This window comes from Peromyscus eremicus, chromosome 2 (genome assembly GCF_949786415.1).
Source record: "Peromyscus eremicus chromosome 2, PerEre_H2_v1, whole genome shotgun sequence".
Lineage (NCBI taxonomy): Eukaryota > Metazoa > Chordata > Mammalia > Rodentia > Cricetidae > Peromyscus > Peromyscus eremicus.
Genome location: NC_081417.1, coordinates 121,854,047 through 121,880,080, shown reverse-complemented (window position 1 = coordinate 121,880,080; position 26,034 = coordinate 121,854,047). Strand labels below are relative to the sequence as shown.

The 26,034-nt window shown below is 46.7% G+C and overlaps 1 protein-coding gene across 1 annotated transcript in view; it reads right to left on the bottom strand.

Annotated features, from left to right (window-relative positions):
* Positions 1 to 20,558: 20,558 nt before the first annotated feature.
* The window catches only part of Ndc1 (NDC1 transmembrane nucleoporin), a 51,069-nt gene continuing 45,593 nt past the window's right edge, over positions 20,559 to 26,034 (bottom strand). Inside the window, exon 18 of the mRNA XM_059254645.1 lies at positions 20,559 to 22,933. Within this exon, the coding sequence (XP_059110628.1) occupies positions 22,870 to 22,933 (64 nt within the window). The 3' untranslated portion in view covers positions 20,559 to 22,869. The remainder of the gene's footprint in view (positions 22,934 to 26,034) is intronic.

Here is a 26,034-nt window from a genome sequence, read left to right as displayed (position 1 = left end):
GCGGGGCGCACGGCTGGGGGTCGCGCCAGGCTCCTGCAGAGGGGAGAAAGCACCAGGCTTTAGAGTTCGGGAAGCTGAGCCCTCCGCCCCGGGACCACAGTTTGGGCAGTCACGTTCTACATAGTCTTGATCGCTAAGATTTGTCAGCGTCGCCGCACCAACCCTATCCCTGAGCCACCTGACCTCGCGCACTGGGGTCGTCCCCCTCTCGCTGCGGTCGCCCGGACCCCGCACGTTCCGGAGAAGCCCACCGCGCCCTCCCATCCTAATCCGCTTCCACCCAGGGTCAGCCCTCTTCGGACGAATGGCCAAACTAAGGCCTGTGATGAGATGGGAGTTCCTGTCCGGAGTTCCCTAAAGGGACAGGGAGAGGGCAGCAGTCGGGACTCCCCGAGCAGGGTTCTGGGAGAGCCGGAGTGGGCTCAGATGGGTCCCTGGCTGCGCACCTCCTCCAGGTGCTCCGGGGCAGGCTGAGCAGAGCCCGGGCACTGCACACGCACGGCCGCGGGGTACAGACGCACGACTCCCGCGAGCCCCGCCACTCGCCAGAGGCCAGGCTGAAGATGAGCGCGCACGCCCACTGCGCCGCGAGCCCACAAAGCGCACCCGAGAGACAGACATCCCTGAAAGCCGGCGCGCGGGAGCACGCACAACCAACGTCGCCCACGCACGCCCGCTCCCACGCACACGCGCGCCGGGTCGCTGCGCACTCGGAGACCAGCCCTGCCACACACACACACACACACACACACACACACACACACACACACACACACACACACACACACACACACACACACACACACACACACACACACACACACACTCCCATTCACCGGCTCCCACTCCGCAGCGCCGGCAGCCGCGAGTCTCACGCCGGAGCCTCGGCATCCTCTCCAGCATCATTCCCGCGAGAGCGAGGCCTCAGGGCCCCCGAACTCGCCTCGCCCCTCGGCGCGCCCCGCGCCATCCCCGGGCTCGCGGATTTGGACGCCGCTGGGTCCCCCGGCGCCGGCCGCGCCCCTTCTCACCTCGCCGCGGGCGCAGCGGCTCGCGGGGCGCACAGCACGGCGCGCCTCCTCTGGCGCCGCAGCCCCCCGCAGCCGCCGCCACCGCCACGGCCGCCGCGTCCTACGGGGCGACACTCCGGGGGCGGGGCGGCCCGCCGCTGCCCACAACCGCTCGGGCCGCGACTCTCGGGGGCTGCCGGACTAGGCCAATGGCGGCGCGAGGGCGTGCCGCTCGCCTGGGGGCCTGGGCGGGGCGGCGCGCGCCGGGGCTGAGGTTTTGACAGCGGCCGGCCCGGAGCCCTGCACGCCGGCCGGCTGCCGGGACTCTGCCGGACCTTGCGGCGCCGCGCCGGGAGGAGGAGGGCGAGGGCCCCGAAGGCAGAGCCAGCGCAGCGCAACCCGGCTTCGTCCCCTCCCGGGCGGGATCCTGCTTCTCCCCGGCACATGGGAACGGCAGTACCTGCTAAAGCCGAGGTGACAGATGCAAAAGGGCTCCACAAGTTATTTTGTTTGGTTTTTGAAGACTCCAACCGGCTCACTCGAAGACGTCGCACAGATTTCACGGCAAGTCGATAGGAAAGCCGGGATCCGAACCCAGGCCTCAGCCCACTTTCTCACGATTTTACTTCTGTGATGTTCTCTAGAAAGGATCCATCGGGGGAGAGTGGATCTCAGAGTTTCTCTGTACCTGTTCCTTGCTTCGTCCTCTCGCTCATCCAGGCATCAGGGTCTCAAGGGACCCTGCTCAGTGTGTAAGAGCCCTTATGAGGCTCCCTAGTGACTGGAAGCAGTAGTCAGCTCTCCTAAGCCGTGCAAAATGAGGGAGTTCGGTCAGGTCTGATCGATCTTCTGGGGCTTACTGAGGATCCAGGGAAGCCTCAAAATGTATCTGCATACTGTCAACACCTACCCCCTTGTACTGATGACAACAGTCTGCCCAGAAGGTCTTGCCTGGCTTTTAAACTGTTTGAGAATGGCCTCTGGCCTTAGTCTTAAACTGGGAAGTGTGTGGTGCTCCTCCAAAGGGCTGGGTTCCCAGACTGGGATTCTAAACATAGGAAGAAGCAACATTCTCAGAATCTTGGTAAAACAAGATTTTTCCAGTCACAAAGTATTAAAATCTAATTTCCAAAACCTTATTTAAAAACTTACAAACAGTATCGGTAATTGAAAGCACCCTGATGTCGTATTTAAACCCACCCCCACATCCATGGCCAGCCGCAACAGGGTAGGGTGTGGCAGAGCAGGCTTCCCGACTCCCACACCAATGTTTCTACCATTCACATTACCAAGGGCAGGTGTCAGCTGACTGCAGGTAATGCGCTGGCCAGGGACCCACGGGCACCTCAGAGGTCTTGCCTCTTTCTGGGAACTGGTCGTTGGGGACTGTCACTTTTAAGATAGGGTGGAAAAGAGTAGAAAGGAGGAAGAATAGCTCACCAACTGGCCACCCAGTACTTGAGCCTCCCCCTCCCACACACCCCACTTCTGAAGGACCTGGCTCTGGCCAAGAGGCATGCATGCAGCTTTAGACAAATAGCCCTACCTCGTTTATCCCTCAAAACGCCAGAAAACTGGAAGGTGAGGCCAGGAGGTGAGCACTCTGCTCCCTCACACACACTACCCATTACACATACCCCCAACGTGCGCGCACACGCGCACACACACACACACACACACACACACACACACACACGGCACTGCACATCTAGTTCAGACTGAAAACGTTTACCAGATGAGTCACTTAACCAACTGGACAAGCAGGCAAAAGCTCTCTGAATTTCCCAACACAGCAACAGCTGTTTACGTACGCTTTACTGCATCCCCACCTTGGACTAGCCCTTGGATTTGAAGCTAGGGACCTTTCAGGTGCTCACAGATCTGCCACAGCAGGTAGCCAGGCAAAGCAGTGGGCTGACTGGGCTCCCAGTTCACCGGACTTCTCAAACACTGCCTGTGGCAGGGCTTTTAGCAATGTGCAGGTCTGGTAGGCTTCTGCACACTTTTCCTGGGAGGGAATCAAAGGGCCTGTTAGCAGTGACTCAGGGTCGGAAGACACAGGAAGCCTGCACTTTTCATTTTTATACTTCTCTAAACATTGGTATTTCCTCACAAGGTGCACTGTCTCTTTTTACCTTTCCACAAGGGTTAACTGATTGTGGGGTGTATGTTTTTTCTTCATACTTGTGGCATTGAGAGAGAACAAAACAAGAGCAAAACCAAAACCCACTACCCACTTCAGCACGCTAGACCAGAGCTTCTTAAAGCTTTCAACTTGTGCCCCCATTTCACCTGGGGGAGATTCACACAACTGCAGGCGTATGTACCCTTCACGCTAACTGAGGTCACATGCCAGGCCTCTACACAATCTGTCTGCTGGGTATACCCATCTGGATTCGTCTGCCAGAGCAAATACCATTTTCCTACTCCTATTTTGCCCTTTATTATTGTGCCCCCCACCGGATGAACGACCCTTGTCAAGTCCCCAAACAAGAAACCTGAGCATCCTCCCATGCCCTGACAGCCCCCCCCCCATCCTTGCTATATTTTTTCCTGTTCTCGGTGGGTCCCTCTTCCTCCTCTTCCTCCTCCTCCTCCTCCTCCTCCTCATAAGCCATCTTCCACAGTGGTTTCCCTGTCAGCCTGAAATACTGATCTGGCCATGGTACTTCCTCAGTTTAAACCTCACCGACAGTTTCCAATGGCCTTATAAATTAAGGGGTTTTTGTTGTTGTTGTTTTTGAAGATTGATTTACTCATTGCATGTGTATGAGGGCTTTGCTCACATGTATATGTCTGTGTACCACATGCATGCCCGGTGCCCACAGAAGTCAGAAAAGAGTCTCAGATCTCCTAAAACTGGAGTTACAAATGGTCGGGAGCCATCATGTGGGTACTGGGAACTGAACCCAGATCCTCTAGCAAGAACAGCCAGTGCTCTTAACCACTGAGCCATCTCTCCAACCCCAAAAATCAAGGCTCAGAAAAAATTAGTGTGTGCATGTCTGTGTGTGTGCGCGCGCACGTGCGAGTGTACATGTGTGAGTTTGTATGCACACAGGTGCACATGTCTATGGCATATGTGTGGAGGTCAGAAGGCAACTCCTGGGAGTCCCTCCTTTTCTGCCACCTTGTGGGATTGAACTTGGGACAGACCGCCAGACCTGCATGCAAGCATCCACTAAGTCACCTCCCTACCCATAAAAATCATATTTAAAACATATGGAGGTCAGAGGACAACCTGTGGGATTCAGTTCCCTTTCCACCATGTGGAAGTCATCCGGCTCCGCAGCTGGCACCTTTACCCGCTGAGCCAGCTCAATGGTCTTTAATCAGAATACTATTTAACCCTTAGTCCTACCTACGTAGAAGAGTTTTCATCTAGAACCCAGAGCTTATATGGATGCCCTTATGGCTGTGGGTCTTGTTTCCTATGCTAACACAGTTCCTTCGTATCCACACTACACATTTCTACCGACAAGTCATTTAATACCCAGTGCAACTCTTTTTCCTCTACAAGCTTTTCTCAAGTCCATGCACACACTCAGAGCCCTTTGCTTGAATCTGTCTCAGCACTTATCACACTGTTTTATCTGTTTCTTTTACAGTCTAAGAGTCCTGCAGAGGCCTGTATATCCCGAAAACTAGAAGAATTCCACGGACAGAGTCAACATGGAGCAACTGGATTATTAAAGACAGACGAGTATTTCACTTATGCCTGCATCTCTAGGTAAGGACTTCTCCTCCCTAGAAGAGTTATCTCTTCATAGTGTTTGTCCAGGAGTGCAAGCTGGCATTCAGAAGACGATGGGACAAGAGTGGACAGTTTTATGTCCAAAGTCTCCTGTGCCCTGGAGCTTCAGGAGGGAGAGGTGATGGATGCTCCGCTGCCTACTCTGCCCCACTGTTGGCACTGTTCGTGCCCTGTGTCTGATCTCATACCGTCCTGACAAAGCCTCTGAGGTAAGAGGCTGTCGTTCTTGTTTTATAGGTAAGGAAATAAAAGCTCAAGGTTAAGAAATTTATCCAAGTTCTCACAGTTCAGAGTGTCTGACTCTGTGGCCAGCTGACTTTCAGGAAGCGTGCCATAACCACTCATTGAAGAGAGAGTACTGTCTTCAGCAAATGCTGTTAGGATAGCCACAGGCAGAAGAGTGGACCCCTATCTCACCATCGACAAGCAGTAAATTAGGACGGACCAGCAACCTAAATGGAAACCGGGAAACACAGGGATAAATCTTTACTCTGCAGTCAACAGTGCATCTTTATGTGACTAAAAACATGAGCAACGGCAGAAAAACTAGATAAACTTGACTTCATCCAAAATGAAAACAGTTCTGCATCAGAGGACAGTGAAAAGATGCCTTAGCTAGGTGCCGCTGTGCATGGCTGGGGCAAGAGAACTGCCTGAGTTCCAGAGTTCGAAGCCAGCCTGGGCAACAGTGAAAGTCTGCAGGGGGGAGGGGGAGGGAGGGAGGGAAGGAGGGAGGAAGAAGAAGGGAGAGGGGAGAGGGGAGAGGAGAGAGAGAAAGAAAAGCAGAATTTTATAGAGGTGGGTGTGTTGGCACAGGCCTTTAATCCCAGCCCCTGGAAGGCTAAGGCAAAAAGACCAGGAATTTGAGGCAAGCCTGGGCTACATTTTAAGACCCTATTCCAAACAAACCTCCCCTGCAAAGAAAAAAATCTTAAGCCCAAATTCAATCCAATTTTTAAAAATGGGCAAAGGCTGGACCTGCTGTGCAGACCTATGATCTCAGGTACTTGGAAAGCAGCAGAAGAATACAGAGTAAGTTCAAGGCCAGCTTGTGTGGCTTCGTGAGACCCTGTTTAACAATAAAAAGTGAAAAGAAGTTTGGCTGGGAATGTAGCTCAATTGTAGAGAGCTTGCCTAGCACACAAAGCCATGTTCTCAGTCCTTGGGACTGAAAAGGGAGCAAGCAAAGGATCTGAATTAACATTTCATCAAGAAGATTAACAAAGATGTTAAAAGATACCCAACATCATTAGTCATTAGGAAAATGCAAAATCATAGTGGAACACCACTCTAAATCTGATAAAGTGGCTGTGAAGGGGAGGTGGGGGAGGATGGAGGGCATGGAGATCTGGGAACCCTCATCCATTGCTGGTGGGAATGTAAAATGGCCCAGCCACAATGGAGAACAGTTTGGCAGTCCTTCAAAGACTTAACAGAATTATCATGTAATCCAGTAACTCCAATTCTAGATATAAACCCGAAAGAACTGAAAACATAAATACATGTCCAAGTGTGCACATTGCAGCTCACTTCACAACAGCCAAAAGGTAGGAACCACCTAAATGTTCATTAACAGATGTTCTGAAAAACTGTTACATCAGTGGGGTGTAATTCACTTCCCAGAGGAAAGACACATGGATCTATTCCATATTGTGAATGAGCCCCCAAAACACGCTAAGTGTAATAAGCTAGACATAAAAGGTCTCAAATTATCTAGTTCTACTTACATGAAATAATCAGTAGGTTCTTTATGGAGACAAAAATCAGAAGGGTGATTGTCAGGGACAAGGAATTGGGGTCGGGGGAGTCCGTTTACTGGGCATAGGTTTCTTTTGGGTCTTGAAAAAAAATCTGAAACTAGATAAAGGTGACATTTTACAACACCAGGAATATATTAAATGCCACTGAACTGCCCACTTTTAAACAGTTAATTTTCCGTTATGCAAATGTCATTGCATTAAACCAACTTTTTTTTAAGTTAATAAGAACAAAGTGTGCCTGAGTCCAAAGCCAGGACTTCCATCACTACACTGTGGGCATTTGCTGGGAATGGCCTAGAGCGAGGCGTCTGTAATGGCTGTGGCTGTGATGCCATCCAGATGGGGGACATGAACAAGCCCATCTCTGGTTCCTGAATGCTACCTCTGCCAAATGAAGACGGCAATACCTGACCCAGCAGGGCTGCCAGAGACTTCATGCAAAGGCAGGAAATAAAGCAAGCCAGAAAATGAGAGGTGGTTAATATTAATAAAGTACTCACCCCATGGCTGCCATTCTAGTATTCATCCAACAGAGATGCTGTGTGCCCAAGTGCCCACACTTCTAGTGACTCTAGTCTCTGCCCATAGGGACACACTTACGCGACTGTGTCCGGCTTTTTCATGGGTTTGGGGTGTTTGAACTGAGGTCATCAAGCTTGTATAGCATATGCTTTGCCCACTGAACCATCTCCCCAGCACCAAAGATGCTTTTAAAAATAAAGTACAGGACAAGGAAGATGACCCGGTGGGTAACGTGCCCGCCGTACAAGTGTGAGGCCAAGAGTCTGGACCCCGAGCATCCATGTACAAACCTGGACATGGTGGTATGGGTCTGTACGCTCAATGCTAGGGAGGCTGGGCCAGGAGAATCCCAGGGGCAGGGAGGGGGAGGGTTGCTGGACAGCCAGTCTAGCCCATCAGTGAGCTCTAGCTTCAGTGAGCTGCCTTGTCTCCAAAGATAAGAGTGGAGAGCAACAGAGGAAGACAATGATATTGACCTGTGACACACACACACACACACACACACACACACACACACACACACAAGAGAAAAAACAACTTGGAACATCTCTTCATAAATCACTGTTACAAACTGTGTATGTTTTAGATAAGCATGTATACATGATAAGAGACTACAAACTACTTTAGGACTAGAAGGGAAATTTCTGATTAAACAACAAAAAACACAGAAACTGCAGCCAACATCACACATGTACACAGCACGTGGTGTAAAGACCGTACTTTCTCCTAAGATCAGGAACAGGCAAGGGTGTCGATCCTCATCATTCCTCTCCAGCAGCACCCTGGGAGTCCTAGCAGGCCCAGGAAAGCAAGGGAAATTATAAGAAGTACACAGGCTGGAAAGGAAGAAAGTCCAAGTCTCTCTTGACAGGTGGCATACATGATCGTTTCTGCAGAACATCCCATGGGATCTCAGAAGTAAGACACCTCCTCGGACTGGGAGGGGAAGTGGGGAGAGTGCTTGCCACACTTCATAAGGACATGAGTTCTGACCCACAGAACCCACAGAAGCTGGGCATTCCACACACCTGTAATTCCTGTGCCGAGAGGAGAGACAGGAGGAAGCCAGGGGCTTGATACCCAGGAGTCTAGCTAATTAGTTATCTCGAGGTTTAATGAGAGCCTGTCGTAGAGAATACAGTGGAGAGTGACGGAGGAAGACAGCAGTGTTGACAACCTTTGCTGCACACCTCCCATGCTCCCAGCACCATCCTAGGTCCAGAGATTAACAGTGCTTCCAGCTGATGGTGGACACAAATATTCGCTAGTCATACAGACGGATGTATAATCACAGTAAGACCTGGGGGAGAAATGGCCCAGGCTGAGAAGAGAGGAGTTGGAGGGAAACCTCATCTAAAGGGCAAAGGAAGACTTTCACCATAAACGTGAGGGTGAAACTAGAACCTCTGAGGATAAAAAGCCATGGGCCGGGGAGCTTTCCATCTAGATAGAAAACGTGTCCACAGGCCCTTCAGCTCAGGGAATCAGATCCCTTCCAGGCAGGAGAGGCAGAGCAGTGTGAGTGCAAGGGCAGAGTGAGGCCAGCAGGACACCAGATGACACTGGGGGAGGGGGCAGGCCAGGTCCTAAAGGCAAAGAAAGACTGTAGGCTGGAGACAGACACCATCAGATCTGTTCTGAAAATAGTAGCCCAGCTGTCGGTAGGAAATGGCAAGAGAAAGAGGCAAGAGCGGCTGTGGGAAGAGTAGGCAGAAGGCCAGAGAGAGGTGCTGAGGAGCCTGGACTGGGCACCAGGAGCTGTGGGCATGGGAGATGGTCTGGAATGTGTGTGACGCAGCAGTGTGTAAGACGTGAGCTTGACACACTGGACAGTGGGGGCGGGAGGAAGAGAGGCCGGGGGCCTGGGGAAACAGAAGTCTGAGAGTTTGGAACATTCCCTGGGTGGCCCAAAGCATTCTTCAGCCCTAACAGTGGTTTCCAGAAGCAAAGAAGATGTCACAGCCAACAGGCTCCTAAGTCAGATCGCTTCCCCGAGCTCATTCCACGCTACTGCTTTTCTAGAGAAGTTTTAATTGGTTTTCAGCGAGTCACTGTATGCAGGGGACAAACAGAAGAAGACAATACAAAATGCACGTCAGATGCTGCCATCAGAGACAGTAAGTTCTGACAGCTTGAAGAATGATGAGGGTCAATGAAAGCTGTCCGTAAAGAAGGGGCCGTGGAAGCGCAGCACCACCCCTGTGGCCGGTACCTTCACGCAGCCAACCGCAGACGACTATAACCTTCAATTCAGGCACCAATGCTGTGACGAGGGTGGGTTGCCTCCCACCACAGGCACAACCTGAGCTCCAAAAACTTAAGAGCTGGAGAGGAACAGGTTCAGGGCTCGGCCCTAGGTCCGCTTGATCCTGAAATACTGTGATCTTCCCACCATGCCCTGTGTCCAGCTGAAGCAGGCCCTTCTGACCCTCTGGCCTAGAATGCCTTCCTGACTGGCTGCTCCACCCCCATCCATCCGGGATGCCTAATGGCCACTTCTCCGTGCTGCCTGCTTTCCCCAAGCTAAACACACACAGCCTCTGTCCTTACCCCTTTCTGGGACTCTGCCTTCGTCAGCCATCTAAGAACATTTGCTATCTGTCATGCTACAAACCTGTGTGTGGCTTTGCCATGTTGCTGACACGAAACCAAAGGCCCCTTGAAGACGGGTGCTGTAACAGGGCAGGTACAGAGCAAACTGGTTCGTGAGGTCAAAAAGTAGGTCAACGAGGCTGCGACAGTGCTTCTGTGAGCAAGCAGAACGGACGGTTGATGTCTACTCTTCTTCCACAAGCTTCAGGCTGATGCAGAGCACACAGCACTGGCACTCAGGCTTTTTTTTTTTAGGCACATCTCAGTCCTCTATACATTCACAACGCATTCTCAAAATGAGAATGAAACTGTATTCATCAGGAAGTCTGATTACAAGTTATAAAATCTATTTTTAAAAAATCAGCTTTAAGGCATTTGAAAGACATTTTTCTTTCTTTTTTTCCCTAACAGGCCCTTGCTATGTGACCCAGAGTGACCTTAAACTCATGCGTTCAATTGACCTTCCTGTCATGGCCTTCCCGTAACTGGGACTACCGCACACACCACGGCTGGCTTGATTGACGTGTTCTTGCATGAGTCGTTCCTCCAACATTTCTTATCTCTTTCATAAACTCCGTGTTTGACATCTGTATGCAAAGCCCAAGAACTCATACTGTTATAGTTAGAAGTGAACTTCCAAATCCTTCAGTCCGATTCCTTGATGTGGCAGTTGAAATGGAGGTTTGGTGGAGTAGGAATCTCAGCTCAAGGTCACAAAGCTAACCAGTGACCGAGATGAGACTGGAACTCACTTCCAGGACTTAATTCCAGGAAGGATGGCTGGCAACCCACCTGGTTGTTCATTCTCCCTTGTTCTCCTAAACAGTACAGTCACAGCTTTATGAAGGGATGGCATACAACCTCTGAGAGACATTTTCCAAACTCTTGTTATCAGATGTGGCCATGTGACTCCACTCTGACCGACGAGATAAGAGTGTAAGAGTATGGATTTTCAGGTCTCCTTAAAAAGGAGGGAAGGCCCATTCTCCCTTCCATCTCTCTTCTCATTGCCGAGAAGGGACCTGAATCCCTCCCTGACAGCCTTGGGGAATCACCATGACAGCACCTATAGCCTGAATCCCTGACAGCCTTGGGGAATCACCATGACAGCACCTATAGCCTAGCCTGAATTTCTTTTTTTTTTTAATGAAAAAAAAAATAAAATGAAATCTCTGTTCCTGAGGCCATTTTGTTTTTACTGTTACTTTTGGAATATGCAGCCAAAGTTAACTAAGCCACTTTGCCCCCGGCCCTGCCCCCTGCAAACCCAAAGTTAACTAAGCCATTTGCCCCCAGCAAATCCGTTCCTTAGCCTGGCAAAAGGCAGTTCCACTCAACCAGCTGATCCAGCCAAAATCCTTTGAGTCAATACTAACAATTCCATCTCCTTCACACCCACAACCGTTAACCATGCCACCAGCAATTCTTGTCAACCATCCCCAGGAGAGACAACACCTCCCTGCTTCTCTCCCTGAGAACTGAAATGTGGGAGGCAGAGGCAGGCAGATCTAGGCCATCCTGGTCTACAGAGTGAGTTCCAGGACAGCCAGGGCTACACAGAGAAACCCTGTCTCAAAGAAGAAAAAATAAAAACTAAAAGACAATATAATTTTATACATTAAAGGATAACTTTAATGGCTAACAGCAACACAAAACACAAAACTATCTGAAGACTAGTGGCCAGCAGTGCACCAGGCCAATATGGGAGACTCTGGAATCTAAAGACCTTTCTTAGCAGCTACCAAAACATAAAGCTAGCCAGGCGGTAGTGGCACATGCCTTTAATCCCAGAGGCAGACAGATCTCTGTGAGTTCAAGGCCAGCCTGGTCTACAGAATGAGTTCCAGGGCAGCCAAGACTATACAGAAAAACCCTGTCTCAAAAAACCAAACCAAACCAAACAAACAAACAAACAAAAACCAGAAGAGGGGTCAACCTGCCCACTTGCTACCCAGTGGTGACCCAGCTGTCCTATAGGCCTCTCTAGCTTCAAGGAATATCCTGGTGACTAACTTTACAACAGGAATACATAAAGCCTGCTGTGGAGAATTGGTCTTCCCATTTCATTTACAAATAATATATCTTTTCAAGTAGGAAGCTTGAATAATAAATCCTTGGTAAACTTCAGCCACTAGATAGGTCTCAAGTTCGGGACACGTCTGGAGAAAACTCGTGTTTATTTTTCCTAGAGAAGAAGGGAGACCTGAACCATCACAGCTCCCAGTTTCAAGGACACCAAGAAGCAAGGTTTAGCTTCTTCAGGAGAAAGCACACTAGATTTTGTAAGAAAATAAAAATACAAAGTCAAGCTACTTCTATGGCTTTGCTTCAAGAATGCGTACTTCTCAGGCCACTGAGACAGAGGCCTGGAAGATGGCCCCAAGTGTAAATGTACTTGCCACAAAGGCCAGGGTTCAATTCCCAGAACCCACAGTACAAGAAGAGAACAATTCCTAAAGGTCATCTTCCGAACTCCACACATGAACCACATGCACAGGACTACACACACACACACACACACACACACACACATACACACACACATATATACCATAGACACATATACTATACACCACACACACCATGCACACATGCACACACCATGCACACATGCACACACCATGAATACATGCACACACCATGCATACATAACACACGCACAATGATCATATACACACACGGTAACAATAAACAAAATAATTAAGAATGCACACTTCTCAGCCAGGCCTGGTGGTGCAGGTTGAGATAAGAGAATTGCAAGTTTAAGGCTAGCCCGAATTACACAGTCATCAAGGCCAGCCTCAGCAATTTGATGAGACTATCTCAAAAAGGGCGCTCGGGGGAGTGGCTCCTTCAGTGGAATGTCTGCCTTACAAGCATGAGGACCTGAGTTCCAGTCCCAAACTCTATGTAAAAATGCTATGTATGTGACATGTGCTGATCTCAGTGCTGGAGAGGCCGAGACAAGTGGCTTCCCGGAGCTCACCTAGCCTAGCGTAACTGGTGAGCTCCAGGCCAAAGAGATATCTCATCTCAGAGGAGGTGGACAGTGTCCCTGAGGGTGACACCCACTGCTGTCCTCTGGCCTTCACACAGACATGCCCTACCCCCATACACATGCACAATAAAATAAGTAAAAAGTAAACACAGAGCTGGGGTTAGAGTCAGTGGCAGACTGCTTACCTGGTATGCACCAAGTCCTGTAATCACTGGGGCTTGTTTTGTTTTGTTTTAATGTAAAGGGCCGGAGTAATGGCTCAATGGTTAAGAGCACTCGCTGTTCTTCAAAAGGACCTGAGTTCAATTCCCAGCACTCAAAACAGGCAGTTCACAAGTGCTGGAAACTCCAGCTCCAGATCTCACATCCTCTTCCGGCTTCCATAAGCACCCGTGTACATGTGGTACACACACACACACACACACACACACACACACACACACACCACACACACACCTCTTCCGGCTTCCATAAGCACCCGTGTACATGTGGTACACACACACACACACACACACACACACCCCTCTTCCGGCTTCCATAAGCACCCGTGTACATGTGGTACACACACACACACACACACACCCCTAAGTAAAAAATATTTTTAAAGTGAAAAAAGGATATCATACCTTATACATGCTGCGTGATTGCTCTTTGAAGCCACTAAAATCTGCCTTTGGTAAAATAGTTTTCATAAAAGTTAAAAGCTTACTTTTAAGCACCGAGATCTGTGCACCCTGCATGTGAATCCACCCAACAAATCATTTCACTTCTCCTCCCCACCGTCTTCCCCAAAGTCACCCAGGAACCCTGAAAGGCAGATGGGCTACATACATAAAGATAATGTATGTAGCAAGCAGAGCACAGGCCCCCAGCATGCAGTAGGTGCTTGATAAATGACAGCTATTATCACTGTGTAAGCAGTTGCCTAGAAGACTTCTCAAGCTATCCCCACTTTTCAACACAATATATATGAATAACTCACTTTGTAAGGTACTTGGAAATGGGGGGGGGGAGGGCAATGAATTAAAAACGCTCTCACTCCTGCAAACAAAAGAGGCAGGCATGTGGACTATGGAAAATTTCCCCTCTAACCACTCTGAAATAGTGACCTCTGCTGGCCAGAGGAAACATGAGTCTTCCAATCACCTCTTCCATGACTGAGCAAGGGTTGAGTCTACCACGATCTAGTCCCTGTCACTGGAACAAACACCAGGTATTGCATTACAAGGGACAGAAATCTTCACAAGGGTTACCACGATGTAATTGGGATGTTAACAAAATTAAAGGCCAGCCTTTCCATTTGCTCATCCACCCAGAAGATTCCTTTTTTTCTTTTTTTCAAACTCCATGGTCTCCTATTTTTAAAATAACATAATTGCATGCAAATGTTATAGCAGAAAAACAACACAAGGGGCATTAAAAATCAATCTTCCATGTAAGCCTCAGATTTTCCAGCATGAAGATCCAAACGCAGAGTGGTGACAAATGTGGAGAAAACAGAGTGAAAAAGTCAGAATGCATCATTAGGAGCATTACAACAAAATGAAGGAAAAATCCCTGGGAGCCGCGGCTGACTCAGCTGCAGGAACAGCTCACTACAAAGGCGCTTTAAAAAGCCCACAGTCCCCTTCGCAGAGGGCCCAGAAACCCAGCTTGGGAGCAGTCAGGACCCGACCCTTCAGGCAGTCTGTTGGCTGAGATGTTTACATATAAAGCACACGCCCATCTCCTAAGGTGTGAGGTCAGACAGGAGCTGTAAACCGGCATCCCAGAGCTGTGTGCTTTGGTTCGGCTGCCACTGTAGTAGTATTACCATTATTTTAGTTAACGAGTTTCTGGCATGCTAAAAATGGAGATCTTGTATCATAATTCAGCCTTCTGCCATCTCACAAACACACCAACTGCTCCTGGCCTCAGCCTGCTGCGTCCTCCAGCCAGTCAGCCTCACTCACACATTCTCATCGTGTGTTCAGGTTCATAAACACCGCGTCTGAGACCCTGGGTTAATAACATCCCTAACACAGTGACGAGTTTGAGTCTGAACAAAGATCAACCATGTGCAAAGTACTTTAGTAGGCACTAGGGACAGGAATAAGCCACGGTCTCTGAACCCAAGGAACTCCCAAGACCACTGGAAAAGAGAGGCCTGATGATCACATGTTGCAAGGCACAGGCACTGAAAACAGTGGCAGACTGCAGTGAGCACATTAACTCTAGCTTTTTAAAGTCATGCTTAACACATTCATGCCCAGCCTTTCTTTTCTAATCCATGCATTTAAAGAAATCTCATAAATTCCAACATAATCACTCAGTGAAAAATATTTTTCTAATAGTTACCCATATTTTCTACTTGGGCTATGGGTGACTTAAAAACAAGTTTCTTAATTTCAAAACATATTGGATACTCTATCATTTGGATCTACCTTGGTTCCCTTACTGAGACATACTTCTATTTATTTATTAAGACAGGGTTTCACTGTGTAGCGCCGGTTGTCCTGGAACTCACTAAGTAGACAGGCTAGCCTCAAACTCAGACATCTGCCCTGACTCTGCTTCCAAAGTGCTGGGATTAAAGGCGTGTGCTACCATGTCAGGTGAGACTTTTTTTTATTTTTTATTTTCTCAAGACAGGGTTTCTCTGTGTAGCCCTGGCTGTCCTGGAACTCGCTCTGTAGATCAGGCTGGCCTTGAACTCAGAGATCCACCTGCCTCTGCCTCCCAAGTACTGGAATTAAAGGCATGCTTTTAAGTGATCTTAAATCCTCAGACATTGGTTGAGACTTGCTTTATGAAACAACGTCTGGCTAGACTGTGAACATGGTACATGAATGTCTTGCAAAGAACGGCAGTTCTTCTGGAGGTGGGCACAGTGCTCCGTGGGTATCATTAGGTTGTTTACCAATCACACCATTCAAATAATCTACAACCTTGATTTCTAAAATCGTGTCCTATCTAGAACTGGAAAATATAAAATGTCTTGTCCTAATTAATGATTTGTCCCTTTCTCCTTGTAGTTTTGTTAGGCTCCACGCATTTTTTTTCCTTGAGGCACTATGTACGTCAAAGTATACAAACCTTACATTCTCAATTCAGTGAGGTGTACACCCATGTGATCCAAATTAAGACAGACATTCCAGAACCTCAGTTTGCCTCATTCCTTTCCAAGTCAGTACACAGCCTCCTCCCCTAACACTGTCCTGACTTCTGTTACCATCAACTCTTACCTTTTCTTGAAATGCATATAAAAGCAATCATGGCACGCCTGTGTGGTTCTTTTCCACTGTTGCATGGTTGGCTCTCTGGATGACTATTGGCGCTACAAAATTAGATGGAATGGCAGTACATACCTGTAACCCCAGAGTGTCAATTTCTAAGCCAGCCTCAACTACAAAGGAAAATCGTCTTTGAGAAACAAGAAAGGGCCAGGCAGTGGTGGCGCATGCCTTTAAACCTAACACTCAGGAGGCAAAGGCAGGTGGATCTCTGTGAGTTCAAGGCCAGCCTGAGATACACAGAGAAACCCTGTCTCAAAAAATCGGGAAAAAAAGGCGGCACACACCTATAATCCAGCACTCCAGAGACAGAGGCAGGACAATCACTGCAAGCTCAAGGGCTGTCTTCGTGACTTAGGCATATTCCAGGCCAGCCAAGGCTATATATCCAAACCTGCAATTCAGACTATTGGGGAATTGACATACGTGTCTTGTAGATATGGCTTTTGGAGAGTACAGCCCTTGAATTTTCTTGGGCTTATACCAGATGATGGAACCGAAAAGTCCCATTGAGTGTTGAGGGATTTTGTCAACTTTTTCACTCCGTCTAACAATTTTGAGTTCTACTTTCTCCACATCAGCCCTTCTCTGATGTGTGTAAAGGTATCTCATGGCAGTTTCAATTCTGTCTCCCTAGCCAGGGCTGAACACCTATCTTCCTTGAGCAATTTGGATAAACTGGTGTCGAAATGTTTTTTGTACTCTGAGGCTGTTACTAGGTGTACTGAGGTCTTTGTGAGGAGCTGGATCTTTTTCGAAGCACTTTTCTTAATTCATAGCAAGTTGGGTTTTTTTCTTTTTTTCTTTTTTTTTTTGGTGTTTCGAGACAGGGTTTCTCTGTGTAGCTTTGCGCCTTTCCTGGGACTCACTTGGTAGCCCAGGCTGGCCTCGAACTCACAGAGATCCACCTGGCTCTGCCTCCCGAGTGCTGGGATTAAAGGCGTGCGCCACCACCGCCCGGCGGGTTTTTTTCTTTTGCCTTAAGGTGTATTTTGTCAAAATATGTAATGATACTTGGCTTTATAAATGTCATTTTTATCTTTTCCTAGCCTTTTATTTCCAACATATCCAGCCTTATACTTTTACATGTGTCTTTTGTTAACAGCAAAGATTTTTAAATTGTTTAATGATGGTTTTTGGTTTTGGTTGGGTTTTTCAAGACAAGGTTTCTCTGTGTAGCCCTGGCTGTCCTGGAACTCGCTCTGTAGACCTGGCTGGCCTCAAACTCAGAGATCTGTCTGCTTCTGCCTCCCGAGTGCTGAGACTAAACTCGTGCACCACTATGCCTGGCAGTAAGATTTTCTTTTAATAATTAATTTTAATTTCATTTTATGTGCATGGATATGAAGGTGTCAGGTCCCCTGGAACTGGAGTTACAGACAGTTGTGAGGCGCCATGTGGGTGCTGGGAATTGAACCCGGGTCCTCTGGAAGAGCAGCTAGTGCTCTTAACTGCTGAGCCATCTCTCCAGCCCCCTGTAAGGTCTTTTTATTTCATTCACTCTCTTTTTTTATTCTCTGAATGGTTCTCCTTAAATTACAGTGAACATCTTCTAACGTATCAAAGCCTACCACACTGGTCATGGTACCACAGGTTGGCAGTCACAACACTTAGAAGCTTGAGAGCAGCCAGAGCTACATAGTGTGAGTCTGCCTCACAAAGAGCCTACCACTAGACAATGTAAAGACCTGAGAGCATTTTCACTCCCAAGTGCTGACTTACCAGTCTTTGTGTGTACACACAAATTCTCTACATATTAAAACCTGCAAGGCATTGTTTTTTAAGTCAATATTTATGTTTACCTTTTTCTCTTCTTTTCTTCACCATTCTTCCATTTTCCGGCAAGGGGGGGGGGGCAGAGCTACTTCATAAAGAAGTTTCTCTCATGTTAGAATTTCTCAGCTTTTGTCTGAAATGTCTTTATTTACCCCACCATATTTGAAGATAAATGCTGGATATGGGATGTGGATATGTAGCTCAGTCGGTAGAGCACTGGCCTAGCGCCCACAAAGCCTCGGGTTCAATCCTAGCACTACATAAACCCACCATGGTTTCGGATGCCCGTAACCCCAGCAGCAGGAGGAGGAGGCAAGCGGACAAGACGTTGGAAGCCAGCCTGAACTACTTGTGTCAAAAAGAAAAAAAAAAAAAAAGCTGAATATGAAATTCTAGGTTAATAAACTCCTTCCAGGATAATTTTTTGTTCTAGGACTTTTTATGGCCTTTTCAAATCTTGTTTGTATAAACAAAAATGAATTCTGTGAATTCTGTGTATATACATGGTTTCCAGTTCTCTACTGAATTATAATTTCACTGAGGAATCTTAATTACTTTAGTGTGTCCGACAGCTCTCTCGGGAAACCCTCTCCATCTATATGGATTGCCTGCTGCTTTTGCTGGTTCTCAATCAAGTTGCTGTCTTCCTGGGCCTGGTTACTTTGAACTGGTGCTTGTGGGAATCAGGCCCAGGGTTTTCTCCTCCAGAAGATCACGACTGGTTCTGCCAGGCCTTGAAGGTACTGTAGAGATCATTTTAATTCAACTTAACTACAGGTCTTGTTATCCTTTGGGAAAAGGACAAGTTCCTTTTTGAAGGCCCTGAACCCCAAATTTTGTCTCCTCTCCTGAGAGTCTCTAAGACCCGTCTCTACCCTCCACCTTGCTCTCATCAGTAAAGACAGGCTTTTCCGAAGCCATGCTAGCACTGCGTGACCTTGCCTCCAGCATAACCGGACACCTGATCCACCTGGACCAATTTCTTTCCATCAGGAATTCCGCTGGCATTCAGAAACAGCTGGTCAGTTTCCATTACAAGTAAACTCAGGAGCTAGAGGGCAGCTGAAGGAGGAGTGGAAAGCGAGAAAGCTACAGCAGAGAACCACACGGAGATACTGACAATGTTGGAGTTCTTCAGGGGGCCTGGATACAATCTATACTTTGGCTCACTGACACTTTCTGTGCCTTGAGGACCAATTTTCCTATCTAGTCTATGCTAATTTGGGGGTGAGTGGAAATTGTCTTGTAACTATGAGTGATGATACTGTGAGGAAGGAACCAGTGGATTCAGGAGCTAGAGACAGAAGAATAAATCAAGAGTCAACATGGTTTCAGAAAGCCATCAAGGTCAAGACTGGTGACTGAGAAGCCATCTCCCAATTATTTCTCTGTCAGTGATAGCCCATAGGATTTCCAAAACCACTCTACCAGCAGGATCACTTATGAGGAAAACTCAACAGTATCCAGTAAAAGCTGTGGGTGCAGGCCAGAGGGAACATGAGCACCAATGGCAAACAGCAGCCACACAGCTCTTTGAAAGGGAGCCGAGTGGGCTAGCACCAGGACACCCAAAGACACGCCAAGTTAAAGATGAAAAGCTGCAGGAACACGAGGCTGACAAAGAATCCAATTGAAGCTTCCCTGCACTTCAGGATGGCAGATAAAAGTTTCCTGAGGTGGTGACTGAAATCAGGGTAGGAGTAGAGCTTACAGGCAACTCTGTGCTCAGCTTGATTAATACCAACTAGGCCCAAAAAGAGAATGACCAAACATTCAAGGGACGGGGGAGGTGAGGGCTTCCACCGAAATACATGGAAATATGTGGGAAGGTTAAAGAAGCTCATTCTAAAGAGCTGGGGCTGGGAAGTTTGGGGGCTGGGGAGATGGTTCAGCAGCTTGCTGCTCTTTCAGAGGACCTGAGTCCGGTTCCCAGCACCTTAGTTCACAGCTCCAGGGGATTCCGTGTTCTCTTCTGGCCTCCACAGGCACCTGCACACACACACACACACACACACACACACACACACACACGCACACGCACACGCACACGCACACACACACACACACACACAAATAAATCTTTTTTAAAAAGAGGAAGTTTGCAAAAAGTGAGAGTCGGGTAAAGGGAACAAGCATCAGGTCCTAAAGGTGGAACAGTCTCACCACTGCTGTGACGGCAAATTGTCGCGGGCACAGTAGACACTGCAACCTCTGCTTACTTGAAAAGGATGGGCAGAAGCCAGGCGTGAAACACACCTGTGTAGAACCTGGCACTCAGGAGGCTGAAGCAGGAGGACTACCATGGGTTTGAGGCTGGCCCTGACCACACAGAAGGCTATCTTCCAACTAGTTAATTAGGCTAAAACAGTCATAAAAATTAGAATGGTAGTGAAGAACTTGCTAGAATAGTTGGATTGGTAACAATGTATTAAGTGATTTGATTTAAAGATGACTGAGGGTTAGGAGAGCAAGAGACATCCTATTACTCAGCTACCTAGAGGTGAAGTTCAAACTAATTAAGTAAAGCTGACAGACAGAACTGTTAGCCTAGGGAATCCGATCTGTTTAGAAATACTATTTTGGCAAGAAAAGAAACCTCTGTTAAGAGACGGCTTTCAGCACCTGCACTCTGTTTAGTTTTGGAAGAAAGAGCCAAGACTAAAAAAAAAAAAAGAGAGAGAGAGACTTTCAGAATTCAGGCTCTTTGAAATTACTACTACACACAGATCACCCAGCAGACCAGCTGGTTAGGGGCGAGAGCTGGTTACTCATAAAGTTAAACCCTGGGCAGGTTCTATAAGCAATAACGCTGCTGCAGCTCACCTGCAATGGTTAAGGAAACACACAGAGACTCACAGAGTTCAGTGAACAGTCTCAGTTAGGAATTGTCACTTTATTCTTCTACCAATTCAGTTTCAATGATATACAAAAGGATATAAACAGATTATCATAAATAGTAATAGGAAGACACACACACTCATGAAGAAATCCAGCACAGGAACCCTGTATGACTTCTCCATGTCTACTCACCAGTATAAGGTTTATTCTAGACGTTTCCCACTACTCTGCAAAAGCAGCTTTGTGGCTTTGGAGGTCCCATTAGAGTCACAAACATAGGTGCTGATACAATCCTGTTTTGTACTCACAGCCACAGAAAGGCTTTCAAAGACTCATTTTCAGGCCGTCACATCAGGAGGCTTGTCGGCAGGACGTAACTTCACCAAAGGAAACTTCACCTCTCCTCTTGGCCTCCCTCAGGTCCTCCTTTGTGCAGGAAGAAGAGTGCCTTTTAAGAACATCCTTGCCACCTTCCAAATACAATACAGATCTGAAGGGATGGGCAGTGTCCTGCTCCCACCAGGCAGACATGGTGTGGTCTCTGTCTCATACACAGCACATCCAGAAATAGTCATACTGCTATCAGATACACTTTCACCCAGAGGACACGGGCATGGCAAGAACCTAAACCGGACCAGACATTTCACAAAAATAAGTCGAAGTTGAATTGCCCTCTTCTGTGAGTTACATGCCACAGTTCTTTATGGAAACAGAAGATTAAGGCCTGCCTCCTGAAATGCTTCAGTCAGAGGCAGCCAGGGAATATAAAAAGCTTATGGCTTCAATTCACAGAACATAACAGTCCTCCGTTATCTAGCCATGCTTCTCTGGTTATTGTAAGAAACTAACACACTGGAAACCCAACGTTCACACTGAAGAAAGGATCAAGCCAACTTCATACACAAGGTAGAGGGGACGGACACTTAAAAGACCCAAAACTTGACAATGGGGAATTGTCCCATAAAGGCACTTTTAAGCCCAGCAGGATTCATTTATAATTTGCCGTGTGCTGGTTGAAGGGGTGATAGGTTGTGGAGCTGAAATACACTACCATAAAGACTTAATATGTCAACGAAGCCAACAAAGGCTAGGCGTACACATCACATTTAAGATTCATATACAATACTGTGCTGACTTTAAAGGAATCTTTTGGGGACACTAGAGGGAAAAGATAACAGGAAAGGATTTATGAAGGAGGATTTGGTCCAAAGCTAGTCTAATGAATATGTACCAGCAGGACCTCCAATGTTTCATCTCCAAAGAAATGATCTAATAAGTCATAAAATGACCACATGTACATTTGGGACACGCTCCTGAGTACAGTGAACCCTCGGACATCCTGGCTTCGCTCACTACTTGATGACAGTGTGTTTCTGGCTCTAAAGACTGTCCTATTATATTTTAATTAGCCAGTTAACACGGCTGAGGCTGCTCCCTGTTTGAAGACAGACTAGACTCACAACATAATTTGATCTGCTAAAGACAAACAGTAGGGGAATGGGAAGCTTCCAACGTCTTCTTACAAAACCTTTTCCCTCATTTTAAAACCTCTGCCAATCGCTTAATGCTGTTTCAAAAAAGAAAGCAAAACTGGCCGGGAAATGCCCATATTCTCATTGTTTACCAGCATAATACAAAATGAATCCATAGATGTTGCTCAATTATTTCTCAAAACCCAAATGTGAATGTTTAATCGTGTAACTTAAGAACTCAGTTTTTCCACATTCCTTTACATAGAGTTAGCATCTGTAAATTGAGACTCTTTTTGGACAATCATGCAAATTTAATTTGTCCCTGGAAACAAAAACACAACCTAACAGATTAACAAAATATGTCCTGTAGACAATATTTTTACTGTGAATTTTTCTCCACTGTTACCATTTTTATCCTTTAGTAAACAAACTAATCTTAAGTTTATGTATTTTGAGTTTACAAAGAGCTCAACTCTTAAAGCGATTAGGAAAGACTGTATCAAGTCACCCTACTTTAACTTCTGAGCTGGCTCCATTTTTCAAAAGTAAATTCTAAAAAAAATTGTGAGTAATTATTATCAAGTTATCTGAGCGAGAGACAGTTCGGCTGCCATAGATGCTCCTGTAAAACTGAATAAAGATTTTATTATACCACACACACAAAAAGCATTTGGTACAGAAAAGGCAGTTTTCGGTTATTCTGCTGAGAATTTCTTTCCATGATTTCTCCCATTAAAGTATAGTTTTCAAAGCAAGCACCACGACAAAGGAAGCATCTAATTAGTCCATTTTCTTCTGATCCAAGAATGCTGAACATTTACTGTCCCATCTGTAGTTGTATCAGCAGGGTAATGAACACAGTTTATATTACTTAACTATTCTTTGAACTCCAAGAACTGTTGAAGTCTTTTCTGATGTTCTGCAGATGCTTGCACAGCACTAAATGAAACATAAATGCAAAGCATAAGCTTTATTTTACATTAAGCATATTAAGTGAACCACAGAGCGCAAAGTCAATATTTTTCAAAACAATTAAAAATGAATAGAAATCTTCACTTATTTAGTACTTCTGAAAAAGCTGGATGAAAACCTTTTTCAATCTAATGAAGGCAAGGGCTTGCATTGGGCAATGGCATATTTCTACCTTCTGAAAGACCAGAGCAAATGCAGACTGACAAGTGTAGGCATTGCTCTAACCTGCTCGACTATGGAACCTGCTGTGCAGAGTTCCAGGCCCTGCAGTAGATTTTCTGGATTTTATTATTTTATTCAAACCAGATTCAAACATTATCTTTGAATTGTGGAGTATTTGAATTGCCTTTAATATAAAATCCTTTAAACTAAAATGTTTGGTTAAAACACAATAGATTCCATTAATCGTTTTCAAAGGTAACAGCTTGGTGGCTTGGATTTACTTCCCCTTTGAACATACACTATGTTATGGATGGGGACTCAGTTCTCCCTCCACTCCCCATCACAAAAGCACATTATCTTGGCAGAAGGCAGACAAAAACACCCTACAACTAGTACACAACTTCTGTGTAAACTTTTGAACAAAAATGGAATATAACAAAAATGTTGGTTTTTCTAGCTCTTTTTTTTTTTTTTTTTTTTTGGAGACAGGGCTTCCCTGTGGAGCCCTGGCTGTCCTGGAACTCACACTGTAGACCAGGCTGGCCTCGAACTCAGAGATCCACCTGCCTCTGTCTCATGAGTGCTGGGATTAAAGGTGTGCTCCACCTCACCCAGCGGTTTTCTAGTTCTTAATTAATAGAATCATCACTGAACGATAAAATTCCAGACAGCTGAAGATCACCCTTTTCAGTGCCATAGTTTTGTTTTAATGCCTTTGCTACAGATTACCCTACAATGCCTCTTGATCATCTCTGCTTCCTGACCCCACAAAGGTACCTCGCATGGAGTCACTTCACTGCGAAAGATGACACCTAGGGAGGTGCCCAGGAGGTGGCTGCCACAAACCACCATCTTGCCACAGAACTCTCCCTCCACTTGGAGGTAGAGAATTGCTCTAAGCTCTGCCACTCAAGTACATTTTGATGTTATAATCTGGAGGCAAATCAAATTTACCTAATTATGAGCCAATGGAGCTGGCTATGGTGGCTCACATCTGTGACCCTGCATTCAGGAGGCAGAGGCAGGTAGATCCCTTGAGTCCAAGGCTGGCCTAGCCTACATGGCAAGCTCCAGGACAGCCTGGGCTACATAGAGAGACCCTATCTGAAAAAAACCAGGGCTGGGCAGTGGCACACACCTTTAATCCCAGCACTTGGGCAGAGCCAAGTGGATCTCTGTGAGTTCGAGGACAGCCTGGGCTACAGAGTGAGTTCCAGGAAAAGCTACACAGAGAAATCCTGTCTCGAAAAACCGAAAAAAGAAAAAAACAAAAACAAAAAACCCCAGAGTTTACCTCATCTGTACCTGGTTCTCAGAATGGAGCTCTGGGTAAACAATTAGGTACTACACAGGCTTAATACATATTGTATGCTGGGCTTACATAGATGAACGATTCCATTTTTTTCACTATCAACACCAAACAAAGCAAAGTAGGGGCCTAAATACCACCTACAGGTTCAGAGCTCAGGGACCACATGGCTCACTGGTTAAGAGAACCAGAGTTAGCAAGATCTGGTCTGAATGCTGGCTCTATAACTAACTACCTGGCTGAGCTGTTTCAGTAACTTCTCACAAGCTCAGACAGCAACCCTGTAACCAGACATAACCCACATGCTCGAGCAACTCCAGAGCTAAGACTCCTCCCACTGCACCACTGTCCTGAGACTCCTCCCACTGCACCACTGTCCTGAGACTCCTCCCACTGCACCACTGTCCTAAGACTCCTCCCACTGCACCGCTCTGTCCTAAGACTCCTCCCACTGCACCGCTCTGTCCCAGTTGCTCATAGGTGCCAGTGCCATGAGGTATGGCTTTCCTCAGAGGAAGGGGAAAGTCAGAACTTCATTCTCCTTTCAATCAGCCATCTACCTGCCTTTCTTAGCTAATAAATCCTTATCTCATCCCCATGCTCTCTGCTTTTGCTGTTAGTAGATACACACACCTACTCATCTTCTACATCATCAGTGAGTGGGCACACCCTACATGCCAGCTCGCACCCTACCGTGAGTGCATTCTAGTGCTGTAAATGGAAAGACACTTTTTTTTTTTTTTTTTTTTTTTGGTTTTTTGAGACAGGATTTCCCTGTGTAATCCTGACTGTCTTGGAACTAACTCTGTAAGACCAGGCTGGCCTTGAACTCAGAGATCACCAGCCTCTGCTTCTTAAGAGCTAGGATAAAAGGCGTGTGCCACCACCACCTGGCCTGAGAGGACAGAATTTTTAAGGGCAAGCATGACGTCCTTTCAGGTTCACGTTCTAGCATGCATGTGCTACCAGACAAGATTTAACCATTCTGTGCCTCCACTGACACACCTGTGTAATTAGGATAACCCCTGCCCTACATAAAACTGTTGAGAAAAAGAAAGGAAAAGCTACAATCCATGGCCATCACATTGAACAGCACAGGTCTGAAGTTAATACATAATTTTTGTTTGCTTTTAAACAATCAGATAAATGTCTCGATGATACAGGATCATTTACAGTTCTTTTTTATTCTCACAAGAACCAAATCTGCCGTTGCTCCTGCCCTGTGCTGTACAAGGAACAGAAAACAAAAGCAGGCAGTATACAGTATTCTGTTACTGACTGCACACGGAAATACAGAGCGAGCTCCCATGCCTTCTAGAACTCATTTCTAATTACAATAAATATAGCTTAGTTAGGAAACCAGTGTCCTTCATCCTGTCCAGCCAGAGCATTTCATGAGAGCAAAGCAGTAAACATCAATGAAATTAAATATAAACAGGCCTGACATTTGTGGTTTCTCTCTGGTTCAGTTTCTGAAGGTGTTGTGATCTGCCGGTGTTTTTCCAGCATGATTCACAAAGCACCACAGCCTCATTTATGGAATATTCTGCTCACCCAAGTACCCAAGTCTTAAAGTTTCCTGACCAAAATGTAAAAA